The 18860-nt window shown below is 47.7% G+C and overlaps 1 protein-coding gene across 1 annotated transcript in view; it reads left to right on the plus strand.

Moving 5' to 3' along the window:
- The first annotated feature begins 7871 nt into the window (after nt 1-7871).
- Nucleotides 7872-18860, plus strand: part of PAPPA (pappalysin 1) — a 256271-nt gene continuing 245282 nt past the window's right edge. Inside the window, exon 1 of the mRNA XM_052645172.1 lies at nt 7872-8292. Coding sequence (XP_052501132.1) covers nt 7872-8292 — 421 coding nt within the window. The remainder of the gene's footprint in view (nt 8293-18860) is intronic.

Consider the following 18860-nt stretch of genomic DNA (forward strand, 5'->3'; position numbering starts at 1 on the left):
GAAATAGATAACGAGAAAAAGACCTACTGTATAGCACAGGAAAATCTACTCAATACTCTGTAATGGTGTATATGGGAAGAAAGTGGATACATGTGCGCGCGCGCACACACACACACACACACACACACACACACATCTATATACATGAAAATAAAGCAACATTGTAAATCAAATACGCTCCAATAAAATTTAAATAAAAGGTACATGCCAACAAAAATAACAACAAAACCAACCAAGCACAGAATTTGAAGGACTCAAGCTGAGATAAAACGAAAGAAGCAGGGCATTATTCTGGAAGCCACCCAGAGGCAGGAGTTACAGAGGTTTCCAGAGTTCACCCGGTGCTCACTGATCCCCTACTCAGCGTAAACCATACAGTGCTAACCCCATGGAGGATCTCGAAAGGCAGAAAACTCAGGCTCATCGCCAATAAGCTTAAGATCTGTCACGGAAAGCAATACAAGGACATGCATGTAAGAACACAGGACAGGAAACAAAACTAAATAATCCTCTGGGAATGACTTATTTTAATGCTTAATAAAGAATGACGTCATGGAGAAGGTCACATTTCCACTAGGGGGAGAAAAGCATGGAGACTGAGTTTGGGTTTGTACACATACCTGCTAGCCAGATGATTTGGGGTAAACTGCTCCCTCTTTCTGAACTTGGGTTTCCTCATCAATTAAAACAAGCAGAGCAAAACCAACCTAATTGAGTAGTCAGAATACATGTCCTCAGGTCCATGCATGGCATACAGAAAGCACTCAACAAGTAATGCTAATCTTAATTGATAGAGACTGATTTCATCGGAAAGCATTGTTGGATTAGTTTCCCATGAAAAGGTCTTCTTCACTGAACAACAATTAATTGCATGCCTTCAACCTCAGCTGATATAAAAAGTGGCTGATTGGATGTGATTCTGCAATTTCTCAAAAAGAAATGGAATTGAAAGCATTGCTCATTATGTGACTCAAGGCCTCTTCTCAAATAAGCCACAAGATACATTTGTTCTGGAATTAAGAGGAAAGGTCATCACACATTTTATTTTCCATTCAACTACAATAACAATTAAACAAAAGGTGAAACATACCAAATGAAGAAAATGCCCACAATTTCCTATTTATGATTTTTCACAAAGCTTCCTTTTCCTTAAGATTATGGAGATATTCTGACTAAAGTTTAAGACATACAACGATTAAAGTTAGCTTAGAGTAGAGACCACCAAGCAGTTAAGAATATGGACTTTGAAGTGAGACAGACTTGGGTTCAAATGTCATAAAAGCCAACCAACTTTATCCAGCTTAATTTTTTTTTTTTAACTTGGAAAATGGGAATAAGAAAAACTACAGATTGTAGTTTTGAGGATGAAACGAAATAGTCTATATAACCACTCAAGATAGTAGCTTATCTCTCATAGTGAATTCTAGCTAATTATTATTTTACTGAAAAGAACAAAAGATAAAACAAAACTCATAAAATCAGATGTTTTTCCACAAATAAAAAAAGCAGTGTCAAGCAGTGATAAGTCAAAGTGAAGTCACTCAGTCATGTCCGACTCTTTGCAACCCCATGAACTGTAGCCTACCAGGATCCTCTGTCCATGGGATTTTCCAGGCAAAAGTACTGGAGTGGGTTGCCATTTCCTTCTTCAACCTTCAACTAAAAATCTCAGCTTAAGTAATGCTTTATACAGTGGAGGTGAATAAAATGAAATTCCTTGTCATGAGCCAGGGACAGGGGTTGGAGTTTAGAAGTTGCTATTTCAGCTTCCTAGTCATAAAACTGCAGAAGACTAGAGGAGGACTCCACTTCATTCCAGGGCCTCCCACTTGGGGACACAAAGTTTCAGAAAATACAGAGGAAAACATTTGGAGCTTGCCAGCTCCACCTCTAGCCAGAGTGGTCCCGAAGCCCCATCTACCCATCCTCATTTCAGGCATAACAGCGTGCTCCCTGGCTCTCTTTTCTTTGTGGCTTTGTAGAACAGGCAATTCTTTTCATTTACTTAAAAAAAACTTTTTTGGCTGTGCTGGGTCTTCATTGCATTACACAGGCTTCTCTAGTTGTGCTGGATGGGCTCAGTAGTTACAACTTACGGTCTTAGATCCCCCTTGGCGTGTGGGATCTTAGTTCCCCAAGCAGGGATCAAACCCATGTTCCCTGCATTGGAAGACTAATTCTTAACCAGTGGGCCACAAGAGAAGTCGCGAACAGGCAATTATTAAAACATGAAATTCAATTTTTTTTTTCAGATGGAGCTTGGAGATGCTAAAAAAAAATACTCAGGGCTGAAAATAAAATTTATTTTTTAACATGATTTAAGAAGAGAGAAGGATAGGCAGAAAACTACTGAGCAATTCAGATAAATTAGGTTCAAACTTACCTCCTAGTTTTGTGAAAAGTTAAAAGCTGAGTACAATGCCTAACACATAGCTGGTGCTTAATGCAGATGAGTTATTATCACTGCTGGCATGAATCTTACGACTGTCAACTTGAGTACATGTGTTAAATTAATATAATTAAACTACTGTACGGGAGGAAGTAAAGAAGCTAATGTTTCTGCAACACCCACTGACATGCGTACTCATCACTATGCAACGTGATACCCATCCCCACCGTCTCATTTCATCTCCCGGATAACCCCCTGAAATGTCTGAAAATGAAAAATGAGATTCAAAAGGTTAAGTGATTCTTCCTGGCCCCCAGAGCTAGAACACAGAGTACAAGGTCCAGATTTAGTCTATGTGATTCAGGATTTGGTTTTTTTCTCCTGTAAAATGGGATGATTTTTAGACTTCCTCTGTAGGCTTGTTCCGAGGATTAGGTGGCATCATTCCTCTAAAAAGCATTTAAACATTGCTTGGAACACAGAACATAGTCACTAAATGTAAGGCATGATTAGAATTGTTCTTTAGCAAAGGTAGGATGTGGATTCACTTTCTTTCCCAAAGCCTGAATTCTTCCTAGTAAACGTCCCTTGGGCAGCCAGTGAACCTCAGTACCTCTGTCTGTGTATCCCTACATGCATCATCTGGGAAAGAGGAGACTGGAATCACGCATTTATTAAGAGCCTGATATATTCATAGCACCGGCCAGATTAGCATCATAGCAAAAAGTAAACAAGTATAGAGAAGCAAAATGCATACATACATCTATACATGTATGTGAATTTATGGATTTGCAAATCAATCTCTATAAATATGTGTGTGTGTGTTTGTGTGTGTGAGCACGAACATGTCCTAAGTTGCTCAGTTGTGTCCGACTCTTTGCAACCCTATGGACTGTAGCCCACCAGGCTCCTCTGTCCATGGAATTTTCCAGGCAAGAATACTGGAGTGGTTTGCTATTTCCTTCTCCAGGTGATCTTTTCAACCCAGGGATCAAACTCACATTTCTTATGTCTTCTGAATTGATAGGCAGATTCTTTATCACTAACACCACCTGGGAAGCCTGTACACACACACACACACACACATATGTTCTGAACGAGCAGCTATAATTTTATGCAAAGTGTTGAACCAGGCATTAGGGCAGACACAAATATGAAGGCAACAGACTCTGTCCCACATGAAAAGCAGGGACAAGCAGATATATAATTAAGCCTGATGGTTGGCTTTGGGAAAATACCCAGAGAAATTCAGAGGAAGTTTCATGAGAGCCCAGAGGAGGGAGCCCTTCCGGCTGGGAGGAAAGGGCATGGGGACAGAACTGGCCCTTGAAGAGCCTGGCCTAGATGGGTTCCAGTCTTGTCAACAAACACACCAACAAAACGCATAAATAGGACCCCAGGAACAAAGCAGGATCCTATCTTACGAAGTTCTGGATTCTACCAGGCAGGCAGTGCTTGCTTTGGAATTCTGAGATAAGAATAACCCTTCTGGTGTGGAGTAAGGAGGTAGAGCTCAGTGTGTAGATGAAAGACGACCAAAGCTCAGAGAGCCATAAAATGTAGATTCCCAGAAAGGAAGACGGAGCTGGTTGATTGAGCTTCCACACTGCATCAGATAGCACAGCATCCTCAGGACAGCTCCATGATAAGGTCACTGAGATCAGAGAAATGAAGTGACTTGGTGAAGGCCGCAGGAACCCATGAGGGTGTGACTCTGAGATGAGTCCTCTGAACCAGACACACGCCTTCAAGCCCTTCCCAAACTTCAGCACACCTCTCACAGGCTGCCCTCCTGACTTCCAGTAAAGAGATATTGAAGCTTACTGGCTGCCCAAGTGAGGTTTACTAGAATGTAAGCTTTGGGCAAGAAACTGGATTCACATCCTACCTTTGCTAAAGGACAACTCTAAATGTCGAGTCAATGAGTGTGAGCAAACTCCGGGGAGCCTGGCATGGTGCAGTCCGTGGGGTCACACAGATTTGGACACTACTTAACAACTAAACAACAGCAACAATTCTAATAACACCTTACATTTATTGAGAAGGCACCTTACAACTCCCTGGTAAAACACCCTGCTTCTAGTTATTACCAAATAAAATATTAAAGGAGTATATCCTAAGAGTGGAGGAACAGGTCTTTTTGTTCTATCAAAGTAGTTTTTAGAATGAAAATCCTCAGAAACAAAGGACTATTTCGAGGATAGGGGGGAATTGACCAAATATGGGGTATTTAGATGGGAGTTACTGCCATGTTCCAAAAATATGGGGACTCCATTACACTTCAGATTTGGAAGTGATCTTAGGAATCTCCTGACTTGTAATTTTACATAGGAGCAAACTTAGGTCAAAGAGTTGACACAGAGTCAGAACTCAAGTCTCCTAACTCTCAGATGATTGCTCTTTGACCATGAATGTTAAAAGGAGACGGGCCAAATCCATGAGTAATCAAGGGATGGAGTAAAAGAGAGATGGTAGTATTTGACATATTATTTGTTACATATGAATAAATAAGAATGGCATGCATAGGCCAATGATAAGGGTGGGTCATGGACCAAGGGTTAGAATTCATCCAGTTCTAATCACTCAGTTAAAAACAAACACATACATGTGTACATAGATATATACATCCATAAAAGTATGTGTGGCTTCAAGACAGGTGGGATAGAATAATAAAAGTATGTTCCATGAAAAGACCAATGAAAAGTCCTTTAAACACATTTTAAACACATTCAGGGGCTAAGTTCCAGAAGCTCAAGAGCTATGAGACTCAGGTCTCTATCCCTTCCCCTCATGCCTGTCACAGGACAGGGATGGTGACTTGGCCTCCCAGACGTTTGCTTATCTTTAAGAACCCAAAAAGTACTTGGTCCTTGACAATATCAGTAGAATAAATGGGTTTATATAGCATTTTTATAGCTTACAAAATATTATATACCCGAAAGCATCTTTTAACCTCAAAGCACATTTGTGAAATGCATATCCCATTTTAAAGGCTCAGAAGTGCCTGGTTAGCAAAGCGCCTGGCTCAGGGCATGGCACTGATACGTGTTGGGGTGAGTGAGACTTAGAACTATAAGTCCCACATTTTGAGCTTTGGTGGGAGAGCTGACAAAGTCCCAAAAGTCTAGGAATATTCAAAACTATTGTATGCAATGACTTAGAAGCCCTTGGAAGGAATACAGTTTCCAAATGCCTAGTAGCCATAATCGAAATGAATTAGTAGTCAGGTTCCAATTTCTAGTGAGAAAAGAGGGATTCTGTAGGATATAATATATAGAGTTCAACATAGGTCTTATCAGTATCATTATTAAATGCCAACTTCATGAGTTTTATACTTGACTTGGAGGTGCAGAAAGTGAAAGGTTTGCCCGGGCAAATTCCTTCTCCATGGCATTGTTTCTGGAAATACATTTATGATATAATGCCATTTCCATTTTATAACTGGAGAAGCTGATTTCATCCATTCTGAGCCTAAGACTATATGACAAGTTCTTCCCAAAGCAAGAAGATCTGAATCTGGGATCTCCCGTTTTCAGAACGGTGCCATAATTCCTGCACACCACATGCCGGCTTTTATGGGGGATGTCTGAGTCATTTGCTCATCCTACAAATCCACATACTTCAACCAGCACATACTCTCCACTAGTGTTCACCCTCCCAAAGCAACCAGGAATGACCCCAGCTCTTAGGCAGGATCCACGGTAGCCCTGAGGACAGGAGACACGGGAGGAAAGTCAAGTTAATCCCCCCGCAGGCTTCCAGCTCACTATCCACATGCAAGCCTCACACAGCATATTTTTATCACTGTTCTATTTGAACAACCCAGTAACTAATAATTTGTAATCTACCACTGCTAACTCATTTTAACTTATTTAACACTTGGAAGGGGGAAAAAAAAACAACTGTTTTGCCATAAGGGGGAGCTTTTGAGTTCTAACAGAGGGGGAAAAAAAAGAAAAAAAAAATTACATATATGTCCCAGTTCAAAACAGATCTACAAAGCAGCAAACGGTCAGATCCTTACCTGTGACTGTAACAGTGTCAGAAGGACCTGAATTTCTTAGATGGAAAAACAAAAAAGGCAAAATAATAGGTGTTTATCTAATTTTTTATATAAAACAAATAATTTCTAACAAATTTAAAAGTATTCAGGAGTATTCAGAGACCTAGTTGTGCTGAGTCTACAGCTTCGGGAAAGCAAATGCCTTTTCTAGTTGCTTCTGATGATTCCTTGAGGACTTTGGGACAACATTTGGACTAGCTGAAGCCAGCAGCACCGCGGCTCAGGAAAGAGGGGGAGACCTTCACCACTGCATAACTTTAAGGAGATTCCAAGAGGGAAAAGGAGAGGGAAGGCAAGAGAAGGGAAAGAAGAAGGGAAAGAGGGAGAGAGAGAGATACGGAGTGGAAGGAGGGAGAGAAGAGAGTGAGGGTGAGAAAGGAGAATGAAAGAGGGAGAAAGAGCATTACCAAAAAAAAAAAAAAAAAAATCTGAGACTCAAGTTTCAAGACTCTTTATGTGCTATAGAGAAGGATGAGGTTGACCAGCAAAGTGCAAAGGGGATCCTGAGAGAAGAGAGATTTTTCTCCCCTCCAGGAGGAAAAAAAATAAAAAGGTGGGAGGGGGCAGTGAAGGAGGCGGAAAAAAAAAAAGCAAGCAAAACAAAACAAAAACAGGAATGTGTGTTTTGAGCAGGAATGAGGAGAGCTGGGAGGACCATAAGGGGGTGTGTACAGAATTTCATTAAATTGTTACTTTAAGATTGTCTTCTTAAAAAAAAAAAAAAGGAGGGGGTGGAGAAGCAGAGAGAAGGAGGCAAACGGGAAGGTGGAGGACGGCTGGGTAGCTCGGCCTCTCCAAACTGATTGATTAGTCATGATCCCCGCAGTTTTAACTAGGACTCATTCAATTGGGGAGGTGGAGCGCTCGGGAGCAGATTAGCATACGCTTGTTTACTCATCTTCTGAGGGATTTTTCCCCCCTCTTTCCTTTCATTTTGTGAAGAAGGAGGGAGGGGAGGGGGACTGGGGTGGGGGGGAGAAGGGGGCTGTGGCTTGTGTTATAAAGGACGCAAAAAATAAATAAATTAGAGCATCTTTTGGGGGGGAGGGAATTCAGCGGATCAGTGTCTTAGAGGAGCTTTTTTTTTTTTTTAAGAGCGAGAAATCATATAAAATAAAATGAAATAAAACAAGGAGGAAGGCAACCAGCTGTTAGAGGGGGGAATAAGGCAGATAAAGGAGCGGAGAGAGAAATTAATTGCCAACCAGGAGGAGTTGGGCTGTATTTTTTCAAAGGTGGGGGGAGTGGAGCACACACCTTGAGGAGGAAAGCGAGAAAGAAAAGAAAAAAGCAAGTGGAAGGGGGGGCTCGCCCAAGAAGGGTGAAGAAGCGAAGAAAGTCGAGGCGCCGAGGCTCCTAAAGCTGGCAGCTCCGGGCGGCGGTGCAGGGGCGAAGGGGGGGCGGGGGGGACCGTCGGACATGCGGCTCTGGAGTTGGGTGCTGCGCCTGGGGCTGCTGAGCGCCGCGCTGGGCTGCGGGCTGGCCGAGCGCCCCCGCCGGGCCCGGAGAGACCCGCGGGCCGGCCGCCCCCCGCGCCCCGCCGCCGGCCCGGCCACCTGCGCCACCCGGGCGGCCCGCGGCCGCCGCGCCTCGCCGCCGCCGCCGCCGCCGCCGCCGCCGGGCGGTGCCTGGGAAGCCGTGCGCGTCCCCCGGCGGCGGCAGCAGCGGGAGGCAAGGGGCGCCGCGGAGGAGCCGAGCCCGCCGAGCCGGGCGCTCTATTTCAGCGGGCGAGGCGAGCAGCTGCGCCTGCGAGCCGACCTCGAGCTGCCCCGGGACGCGTTCACGCTGCAACTGTGGCTGCGAGCAGAGGGGGGCCAGAGCTCTCCGGCGGTGATCACAGGTAGGCGAGGGCGCCCGGGCGGGCGCTGCACCGGCCCCGCGGCCCCAAGGGTGCGCGGGTGCCTGGGCGCGGGTGGCGGGATGGTCGGGGGGCTGGAGGGTGTGTCTGTGCAGGAGCCGCCGCTCAGCTGGCGGCTCAGAGGCTCCAGGAAGAGCCGAGAGCCTCACTTTGCCCCATCTGCGGAATGGGCGCGCTCGGAAGGTGTCTCTGCCTAGCCCCTCGGGAAGAACGCAGGGAGCGCTCCCGGCCACCCCGGAACGCAGTTGGTGAGGGCTGGTCTTGGGGAGCCTTGTGCACATGAATCGTGTTTTGGATGTTCAGGTGGACTGTGGACTGTTTCTGTTCGGGATGGTGGAGAGGATGACCCAGTTGGGATGCATGTGAATAGAAGCTAGGGACCATTGATTTCTTTGGCTTTTTAATGGAGATGACCCCTGCCCACCCCCGCTTTACTTAGGCCAGTTACCCTGAAAGCCTACAAGGTTGTTGTGATCCTCGGGACTTAAAAGTACTTGAAGTGCCCCAAAGTTGCTCTGTACTTGCTGCCTGCCTCTAGAATTAACCCCCTACCCTCAGACACCCACAGACACGCACACACACTGCCGTCCCGTGTTCTCTCTTTCCAAGCCCCTTGCCTGTCATTCGGAGCTGGGGTGAGACTTTCCGCATGCACACCCAGCCAGTCTTCCCGGGACTAGGCTGCGAAACGGGGCGCTTTTCTCATTTGGGACTTTTACAAGCCCGTAATGAATTTAGGTTCCCCTCGTCACACCCTCCCCTTTCCATAGCAAAACCCACAGTGAAACCGGACACTTGGCGAGGGTTGCAAATCTTAGAAATCCTCCAGTATCCATTTTTCCCCCTCTTAATGAATCTGTGGCAATGTCTTTAATAAAACTGGGGGGCGGAAAGGGAGGGGGCGGCGCTGGAGGAGAGGAGGAAAGTTTTGCCTCTTCTGGCTGGGAGATTCCCTCCCTGCACAAACAATCTTGCCCGGTCCTCGGACGGCTCAGAGTGAGAGTAGGGGTTCCCCCGTCGCTGCAGCCAGGAAACGTGTTGGAGGCGTTTTGCGATCCCACCCCCTTACACACACTTTCTTAGAAGGGAGAGAGCTCTGAGTTCTCTGAGCAGTCCGGCTTCTTTCTGTCGTGGCGTGGACCTTCTCAAATGTTGCTAACTCTGTCCTATTTACATCAAGCCCATTTCGGGGACCCAAACTCTGCTGCAAGTAAGCACATACCCGCAAAGCTCCGCTCTCCCGCTACTAAATCCCAAACCGAGAGCTACAAAGTGACTTTCCCCCATGCCTGACGTCATCACATGCTATTTTTTTTCTTTTTCTTTCTCTTTTTTTTTTTTTGCGTCTCAGGAAGTAGAGGGAAACTGAGCTCATTCAGTTTTAGCCCCCAAGCTCCAGTCAGCCAGAGGGGGTTATAATGTAGAGTAGAGAAGAGACAGTACTCATAATAGTAATGCTGATGCTTATAATTCAGGGCTGTGGTGTGTTTACTTCTCTTTCGGAACACAGGAAAAACGCAGAGCCTGCTACTTGGAGATTTTTTTTTTTAATGAGTAGATCTGATTTTTCCCCAGTCTATACCTGTGGTACAGGGGTTTGGAAAACTTCTCCTCCAGAGTGGAGAGCCCAGGGTTATAGAGGTATCATCAATGGAAAGGTAGTAAACGCGTTTTTTCAAAACAAGCAAATGCATACATATAGCACCTGAGATTCCACAGGAGCCTGCTTTATAAATGTCTGCAATTCAGACAAGAAGCCCCCTCTTGACACACACACACTCTGTTGAGCACTCATTCACTCTCTCACACAAAGATTGTGCAGTAAAATACTTTAATTGGATGGGGGACGTTAGGTTATTATTGCTTGTATAAAATGCCTGGTCCATTTTATGTGTGGAAATAACATTCCTCTCAAAACGAGAGAGAAAGAAAAAAGTCACTGCTGCTGTGTAGCCCCAGAAAGCTCAGAGCTTTTCTCCCGAGGATTCTGGTGGATTTTTTTTTCCCCTCCCCTAGTTGAGTCTGAGCCAGATTTGACGGTGTGTAAACACCTGGCCTTGAGCCAGAAAAGACTCATTCTGCATATCCTCCACACGGTACAGGCTGTGGGACTGAAAAGAACCTGCTTCTCCTTGAATTAAAACACAAACAAACAGAGGTTCTTTACAGAAGCACTTTTGCAGCTCCTTCCTCCGTGTCAGTTCAGACTGGGAGAGGCAGGGCCGGCTGAGGTGGGCAATTTGGACAAGGGTGCCAAGCCACGTCCTCCCGCAGCGACCTCGGGTGCCCGGTTGGCCACCTGACCTCTGCTGGCGCTCTCTGGCGGGGCGTCGCCACTTTCCTAGGAATCCCGGGTCACCTATCTTAAGAGAGCAGGCATCTCCCAGCAGGGACCTCACTGCTATTTCAGGCAGAGGGTTGCTGCCTCGCTGTCAGGCCAGGCTGCCTTACATCACTCTTTGCTGCAGGATTCAATTGGGTTTCGTAAAGGTCTAATTTTATGGTGCTGTTAAGCGGGTCTGTCGTCTGGCAGAGGCAGGCCTTGCCGCTGCTGGGAGGCGGGCCATGCTCCCAGATCCGCCTGGGATGCTATTTCTACCCCGGTTCAAACTTCACTGACACCAGTTCAGACAGGCGCTCAGAGAGGCAGAGAAGAGTGAAGGAGCAATTTGGTCTGAAGCTCAGAAAACATGCCTTTTATTTTTTCCAAAAGGGAAGTGGCGGTGTGGGGTGGGGGGCGGCGGGGGGGGGGATATATATATACATATATACACACATATACACACACACATATCTGTACGTGTGTGTGTGTCAGTTGCTCAGTTGTGTCCAACTCTTTGCAACCCCATGGACTGTAGCCTTCCAGGCTCCTCTGTCCTTGGGATTTCCCAGGCAAGAGTACCAGAGTGGGTTGCCATGCCCTCCTCCAGGGGATCTTCCCAACCCAGGGATTGAACCTGGGTCTCTCATGGTGCAGGCAGATTCTTTATGGTCTGATCCACCAGGGAAGCCCACATATATATGTGTGTGAGTATTAATAAAAATGAAAAGGCTTATGCAGGCAAAAGCAGGGCTAAAGTTAGAAAGTCCCTGTGTGCAGGAGTCTCTGAATGGCCCACCCATGGTGGATGGTCTGAGGGTTGAAGAGTCCTTTAAGGCTGTTGTGGAAAGGGTCCTCGGAGGTCCCCCAGGCCAGATCTTGTCTCTTAGGCCAAACAGGGAGACAGACGCAGCCAGGGGAGGGGCAGGAACTAGGATTTGAGCCTGGTCATGTCCACTCCCAGGACTTACCCACTATCCTGCTGAGAAAACCTGTCCAGAAACACCGTCACCTCCCACCCCTCACAGACCCACCACCCAGGCCCTTGGGGCATGGTAACTGGGGTTCCCTTTCAAGTCTGGGGGTGAGGAAGGCTTATTGACACATCCTTTTGCCTTTATAGCGTACCAGGCAGGATCCAGACCCCTGCCCCTCATCCCTACCTGCCCTCCCCCACCATACCTCTCCAGTTTGACAGAAAGAGAAAGAAGGGGAAGAAAAAGAAAACAAGACTCAATTTGCTCCAAGGAGCAGAGGCCCTGGGCAGCAGTTAATCTTGTTAAAGTTTCTCTGACCTGCTAGGTAAGTGAAATGTGGAGCCCACAAGTACGGCTACCTCCTCCCGCCCCCATCCCTAGTGACCCAGAATCCCTGCTCACAAGAAGGAAAGGATTTACCTGAATCCCCTCCAGCACCTCCTCCTGCCATGCTTCTTGCCTTTGTTCTAAATGTTGGACCATTGAGTGGACAGGCTACTGAGAAGAGACTTTTATTTCCTCCCTTCTGCAGCCCACACTTCCCACAATCCACTCAACCCCCCAAAAGCCTTGGTTTATGGACTGAGGACACTCAGTGGCAGGAAGGAAAGTGGCTCTTCCTGGGTGCCTCCCAGGTGCCAGGCACGGAGCTAGGTGCTTGCCTTGTGTCTGCCAGTTTCACCCTCACAGTCACCCTGCAAGGTGGGCACTGTCACCTCTGTTTTCCAAATGAGGAAACAAAGTCTCAGAGGGTGGAAGCTTCTTAGTCCAAAGTGGACAGAGCCCAGGTATGAGCTCGAACTGCAAGTGTCCACTTCTTCTTCAGCAGTCCTTTTGGAGAAAGAAGGAATGACCCCCTTTCCTTCTTTAGATCTGCTGCAGACAACTCTTTTCTGCCCCTCTGTGTGCTAACTGTATTCCTGCAGATGAAATGGGATAAAACGTGAATCTAAATCTCCTTGGAACTCTGGACGTGACTCGCCTATCTGCGTGTTTCTTTTCTCTTTTCCCATCAAACTATCTATCAGACCGACGGGGCTTGGAATTTCTGTTGCCGATGACTTCCTGTGTGGTTTGAGTCAGGTCACTTTGTCTTTCTGTCCCTTTGGCTTCCTCTCTGTAAAAGGGGCATAATGGTGTCAGGATAATGCAGGGAAATAAGTAGGCAGAAAGTACCTGGCACAGAACCAGCTCATACTGGGTCGCCACCTTGCCTTCAGCCTGTTTATGCCTTGTTTGGGCTTCCCCGCTGGAGTGGCTGGGGAGTCTGTCTAGAGTACACAGTGTATCTTGGGGAACAAACAGTTGGGCCCCTTCAGATCCCTTCCTTGCACTTTGATTTCCTCTTCTTTGACCTACTTGGATGACTCCTTGGTGATCAGGGCCAGAGGAGGGCCACCAGCACAGGACCAATGAGTAGTAAAGCCAGTTAGCACCCAGGGGGAGAATACACCCTCAGGAACAGTGGCCACAGCGCATCCCGGTCACAGCTCTGTGGTCACATGCCTCTCGCTCCTTCCCCAGACACTCCCCTGACTTTCACGTTGCCCCAGTCAGCACTTTACGTGGACAGATCGGGTGACGGAGGCTGCATCACCCTCACCCCACTACGCCGAGAAGGGCAAACTGGAGGCTAAGAGGTGCAGGGCTCGGGAACGTGGGTTCTGCATGGTCAGCCAGGCATGGACTGGGTCCAGCAGCCCATGGAGAAACAGGGAGACTGAGGAGCAGCATCACATGGGGGCTGAGAACTGAGCTGTATCCATAAGCTGCCCCTCTCAAGGTGGCCTGGGAGACGGTTTGGTTGAGTTGCTCCCATCTCGTAGCACTGAAAATCACCAGCTTTTAAAACCTCCTGCTGCCCAGCTGCCTCCCAGGGATTCAGAGGTCGAGGGCCTGGCCCTGGCCTGGGCAGCAGCGTTTTCCGAAACCTTCTCAGGAGATGTAGAAGGGCTACCAGCGGGAAGAACCGCTGATCCTGCTTGATGCCCCCCTGCTCTGCAGGTGGAGAAGCTGAGGCCTCGGGCAGGGGTAGGGAGGAGGGCTTCCTGCTCACCCAGCTGGTCGGTGGCAGAGCTTTTAAAGAAGTTCATCTGTTCCAGGTCTGAGTTACCATCAGAAGGGATCCCCTGTCCATTCCCAATTCCACTGTGGTTCCTAGGGACAGGGGGTGTGTGTGTGTGTGTGTGTGTGTGTGTGTGTGTACACACACACGCACGCTGACATTCCATTTTTTCAAACCTGGTCCTGTATGTGAAGCCACATTCTCACCTTCTGGTACCTCCTTTAAAGAGCAAACACTCCTGAAAAGGGATAATACATGGAGTGCCACACATCTGAGTTCAAATGGATCTCTCACCATACTTGAGCAGTGAGGTGTATTTTTTTTCTGAGGAATAAGAGGTGGAAAGGAGGGAAGGAATCCCAGCTGGAAGGCGTTCCCCACTTTGCCCAGGGCTAGTCCTTCCTGAAAGAAGGCAAGTGTTCCTATCATCCCAAATCCCCTCACCTTACGATCACTCTGAAACCAGCGCTGGCTGCAGGGTGTCTTAGATGAGAGAGAAGACCCCATATACAAGCAGCCTGAGCCTCATCTACCTATGGCTGGTCCAGGGCTTAAGAATTCAGTAAGTGCCTGCTTCTCCCCTCACCTGCTGCCCCATCTCTGGAATTTAATTTCCTTTCCCTCAGTGTCTCTTTTTATCTGTTTTTCTTGCTGCGCTGAGGACTCTGCTTCATGCCTTGGTACACTTACTGGAAACGCTCAACTCTGACCTGACTTGTGGGTCTTGGCCCTTTAGCTCCTTTGAAAACCTGGAACTGAGAGCCAGGAACTCTGGACTCAAGTCCCGGCTTGGCCTCCTCTGAGCTGTGTGACCTGGAGCCTCTGGGGAGAGAGTTGCAGGTGTGGTTACAGTCAACACCCCCATCTCACAGGTTGTCACGAGAACCAGGTGAGACAATGGCACGAGAAGCTCTCAGCTGAGATCAGAATCTAGAACATAGGTCCACACTGGTTGGAGGATCCAGAAAGTGAGAGATGTGAGTGCTTTGTAAGATTCACGTTCCTGAAAAGGCACCTTTATCGTCATTCTTCACACTGGAACAATAAACAGTGATCGAGTTAGCAAACCTTTTCCTGTGTGTGACCTCACTGGAGTTCTTTGATGTTGGAATTAACAGGTCTGCCTCACTTGCTTTGTGACCCAGACAACTTAACTGCTCCTCTCTGCTTCAATGTTCTCAGCGTGCGTAGGTTAAGGGGCGGGGGGGGAGGGGGGTAGCAATGAAACAGGGGCTTTTACACTGTTGCCCACAATCTTAGGAATGCCCTGGGGAGAAGTGATGGAGAAGGAAATGGCAACCTACTCCAGTGTTCTTGCCTGGAGAATCCCAGGGACAGAGGAGCCTGGTGGGCTGCTGTCCATGGGGTCACACAGAGTCGGACATGACTGAAGCGACTTAGCAGCAGCAGCAGCAGGGAAGAGGTGAAGGGAAGCGAAGCATTCTGCTTCCGGCACCTTCCCTTCGCCTATACTGCCTGAATTGTGTGCTTCTACAAGATTTCCTTTGAAGGACTGCGAGTTTCTCAGTGACAGAATTCAAATGGACACCGACTGACATCGTTAACTTTGTTAGTCATGATGCCAGTATTGTGATTATATATTTTTAAAGATCTATTCTGTTAGAAATGCGTACTGAAGTATTTATGGGTAAAATGACGTTATGTCTATTTTGTTTGTTTAAAGTGTTCCAGGGGAAAAAAAAATTAGGATGTTGGGGGGAAGAGGGGGTAGATGAAAGATTGGCAGGCTGATGGCCGCTGAAGCCAGGTGACAGGAAACAACGGGCTTCAGTACAGGTTTTGTCTGTCCTCCTGTGCCTGATTGAAGAGTTCCGGCATGAAAAGTTTAAAAGAGTTGGAGAGCCACAGGAGGAGCTGAAGTCTTAGATCCCTGCGTGATCTGTGAGCTGACAGGTTTCCAACTGCATTTCAGCAACTTGGAGCGGGTTAGGGACTCTCCCAAGGTCACACAGAGAGTAACTGAAAGTCAGGGTGCAGACACCGGGAGCTCCCTCAGCCCTTCTTCCTGTACACCTGTGAACCGAGGTGATTGGCTGTCCTGGAGAGCTTGCAAGGAAGACAAGAGATGGGAGAGGCAGATGGAGCCTTGCAGAGCAATTAGAAATGTCCGTGAGGGCATTCCTTGCTGTATGGAACCATCCCCAGCATTGGGAAGCATTTTACATCCTTGGTTTTGTGCATAAGGATCCCCTAGAATCTCCTAATCATTGTGACAACCCAAAACACACTGCCACCATTCACACACAGGCACGCGTGCGCGCGCGCACACACACACACTCTTTCACATTTCCATCTACCCCTGTTTCTTTGGTTTTTTTGGCTCCTTCTTTCTCTGCGTCTCCCATTGCCCTGGAAGCCTTCTAGAACCTTCTAGAGCCCGGTGGGGATGGAGGAGGAGGATAAACTATAGTTGACTAATCTAAGAAAGAGCTGACACCCTCAGGAAATGGGAGGAAGGAGCATATGTTTACTGAGGACGTATTTTGTAATGATTGATGGTAGAACTTGAGGCAGGTTGCCTGAGTGTGATTGGCTGATTCTCCCACCTGCCAGTTGTGTGACCTAGGGCAAGTTACTTAATATCACCAAGTGTCACTTTTCCCCTCTGTGAAATGCGGATGATACTGGCTCCTACTTCATAGGGTTGTTTTGAAGATTAACTGGGCCTCCATGTGGAAAATGCTTAGTAATCGAATCTAGACCACGGGGAAGCACCCAGTAAACGTTAACTCATGTGGGTTTTATGTGTGTCCGGCCCTTGCTACACGCTATTTCTAATTCTCTCAATAACCCTATAAATTAGACATGTTTATCTCCTTTGGCAGAGCTAGGAATTGCCTTTCCCTCCCTCCCCACTCAGGAAAGGCTTGTTCCTGTCATCTTCACATCAAACAAAAACTAAAATGAAGGACAAACAGAATAAACACTTTCTCATTTCCTATCACAGAAGCAGTATGGGCTCATTGCAGAGAATCTGAGAAAAGCAGATCAAAAACAAGGAACGGAGTAAGATATGTCCCTCCCTGCCCAAGTAGTCAACAAGTATTCCATGGGTTTCTTCTGCAGGCCAGGCGCAGTTTTAGGCTGTCAGTACAAAGCAAGGAACAAAGAAGATATCTCTGACCTCAGGGAGTTTATATTCTGGAGTCCGGGGTGGGAAGTGAGAAGCAAGAGGAGGCAGAAGACAAATGAGTAAGGAAATTCACCTCATCGTGTCGGGTGAATGTTTACGAACAGACAAAATAGGAAAAGGGAGTTGTGTGGGGCTGGGGTGGCAGGAAGAGAAGGGAGGCAGTGCTGAGAAGTCTCTCTGGACCAGAGGCCTCAGAGCAGAGTGGCGCCGGCTGGAGGAGGCTATGGGGCTTGGAGAAGGAAGCACAAGGGACTAAGGGCAGGGGGGTGGAGGGTGGGGGTCAGGTCCAGACCAGTGCCGTCGTCAGCTTGCTGTGTGATAACACACTTTCCTTCTTGGGGCCCATTTTCCTCATCCGAACAGTGGGGGTAAGGAGGAGCTCATCTTTGTCTGTCTTTGCCCCGGAGGCCCGTCCAGCAGAGGTGCCCTGGGGCCCCGGGACCCTCATCAGGACTGTCCTGAGACTAAACTGCAGTGTTGGCAGGAGTTCCCACGCCCTTCCTTTTTGAGTGAGGCTTCCTCCACTAGGTGGCGCTTGTGCCCCTCGGGGACTAAGTGCCCACACCGACCGCTTCTCTTTCCCAGCTACACTCATCCTTGAAAAAGGACATGGCGCCCCTTCTTGCTCAGGTATCATCGACCGACCCCAACTTAGAGTGTGGCTCTTTCATGGACATACATGTTTTAACGTCTCCTCAGAAAGCCTCCTATCCACAAGCAGAGTACCAGTGGGTAGAATTTCCGTCAAAGACTGACTGAAGACATTATGTAGGGAATATTGGTGCTTCCCAAGAGCTGGAAGCCATCGCATTAATAATATTGCTAATAATAGCTGCCATAAATATTTTTTTTAAAAAAACTCGCTAAGTGACCTTCAGTGATCACATCTTGGCTTATGGCTAGAATACTCAAGTTTCATAATTTCTTACTGTACGAAAGCCATTCCAGGCAAGTTACTGGTCACTGGCGTAGACCACTGGCCTTTTAGTCATGCTTATCATTTTAATCACATCACTTCATGATTAAAATACTAGAGCGCTAGAGTCTGTAGCCATCTGCTAGTCTATTTTCCTTCTGGGAATCCCCAGCACTGCCATACCAAGGTTTTTCTTCCAATAAGAGAAAGAGAATGTTTTCCAGTATCACTTGTCACAAACCCAGGGACCGTGGAAGAGCAGGAGAGATGGCGGTTTCAGTTTTGGAAAACCTGAGATAGTCCCAGGTTCCAGTCCACTTGGAGGAAACAGAGACAGAAGCTCTAGGAGGTGCGGGGTCGCAGCTTGAGATCCAAGTGCCTGGGTCGTTGTTTGGTCGTTCAGTCATGTCCAGCTCTTTCTGTGACCCCATGGACTGTAGCCCGCCGGGCTCCTGTTCATGGGATTTCCCAGGTAAGAATACTGGAATGGGTTGCCATTTCCTTCCCCAGGGGATCTTCTGAACCTGCATCTCCTGTATTGGGTGTAGCTTCTTTACCACTGAGTCACCTGGGAGGCCCAAGTATGTGGGTGGGGGGAGCATATAACTTGTTACAGATCCCTGAGTGAAGAAACATTCCCATAAGTGCCGAGAACCAAGGTGTGTGAGAGTCAGCATCAGAGCCATTCGTTCCCAGGATGGGAACCCAGGGGTGTGAGAGTCAACATCAGGACCATTCATTCCCAGGATGAAAACCCAGGCGTATGAGAGTCAGCATCAGAGCCATTCGTTCCCAGGATGGGAACCCAGGGGTGGCGGAAACAGTGACTTGTCCAAACCAGTGACCATTCAGGGTAAGGTCCTCTATCTCCGAGTCTTAGGCCAGGGCTGGGTCTGCTTCCCTCCTCCCTCTGCATCCTTCCCTATCAAAGTACCATCTCTCTGCTGAGGAGCATCATTTATCTCCAGATTCTGCTGGACTCTGGACTCACAGACCCAGCTGTCTGTTGAAAATGTCAGCCTGCGTTTCAAACTCAACGTGTCCAAAGCTGAATCCTCTTTTTTCCAAAATTCCTTCTGTCCTCATCTAGTGTCGCCTGCCCTAAATATGTTACCACC

The sequence above is a fragment of the Budorcas taxicolor genome, chromosome 8 (genome assembly GCF_023091745.1).
Source record: "Budorcas taxicolor isolate Tak-1 chromosome 8, Takin1.1, whole genome shotgun sequence".
Lineage (NCBI taxonomy): Eukaryota > Metazoa > Chordata > Mammalia > Artiodactyla > Bovidae > Budorcas > Budorcas taxicolor.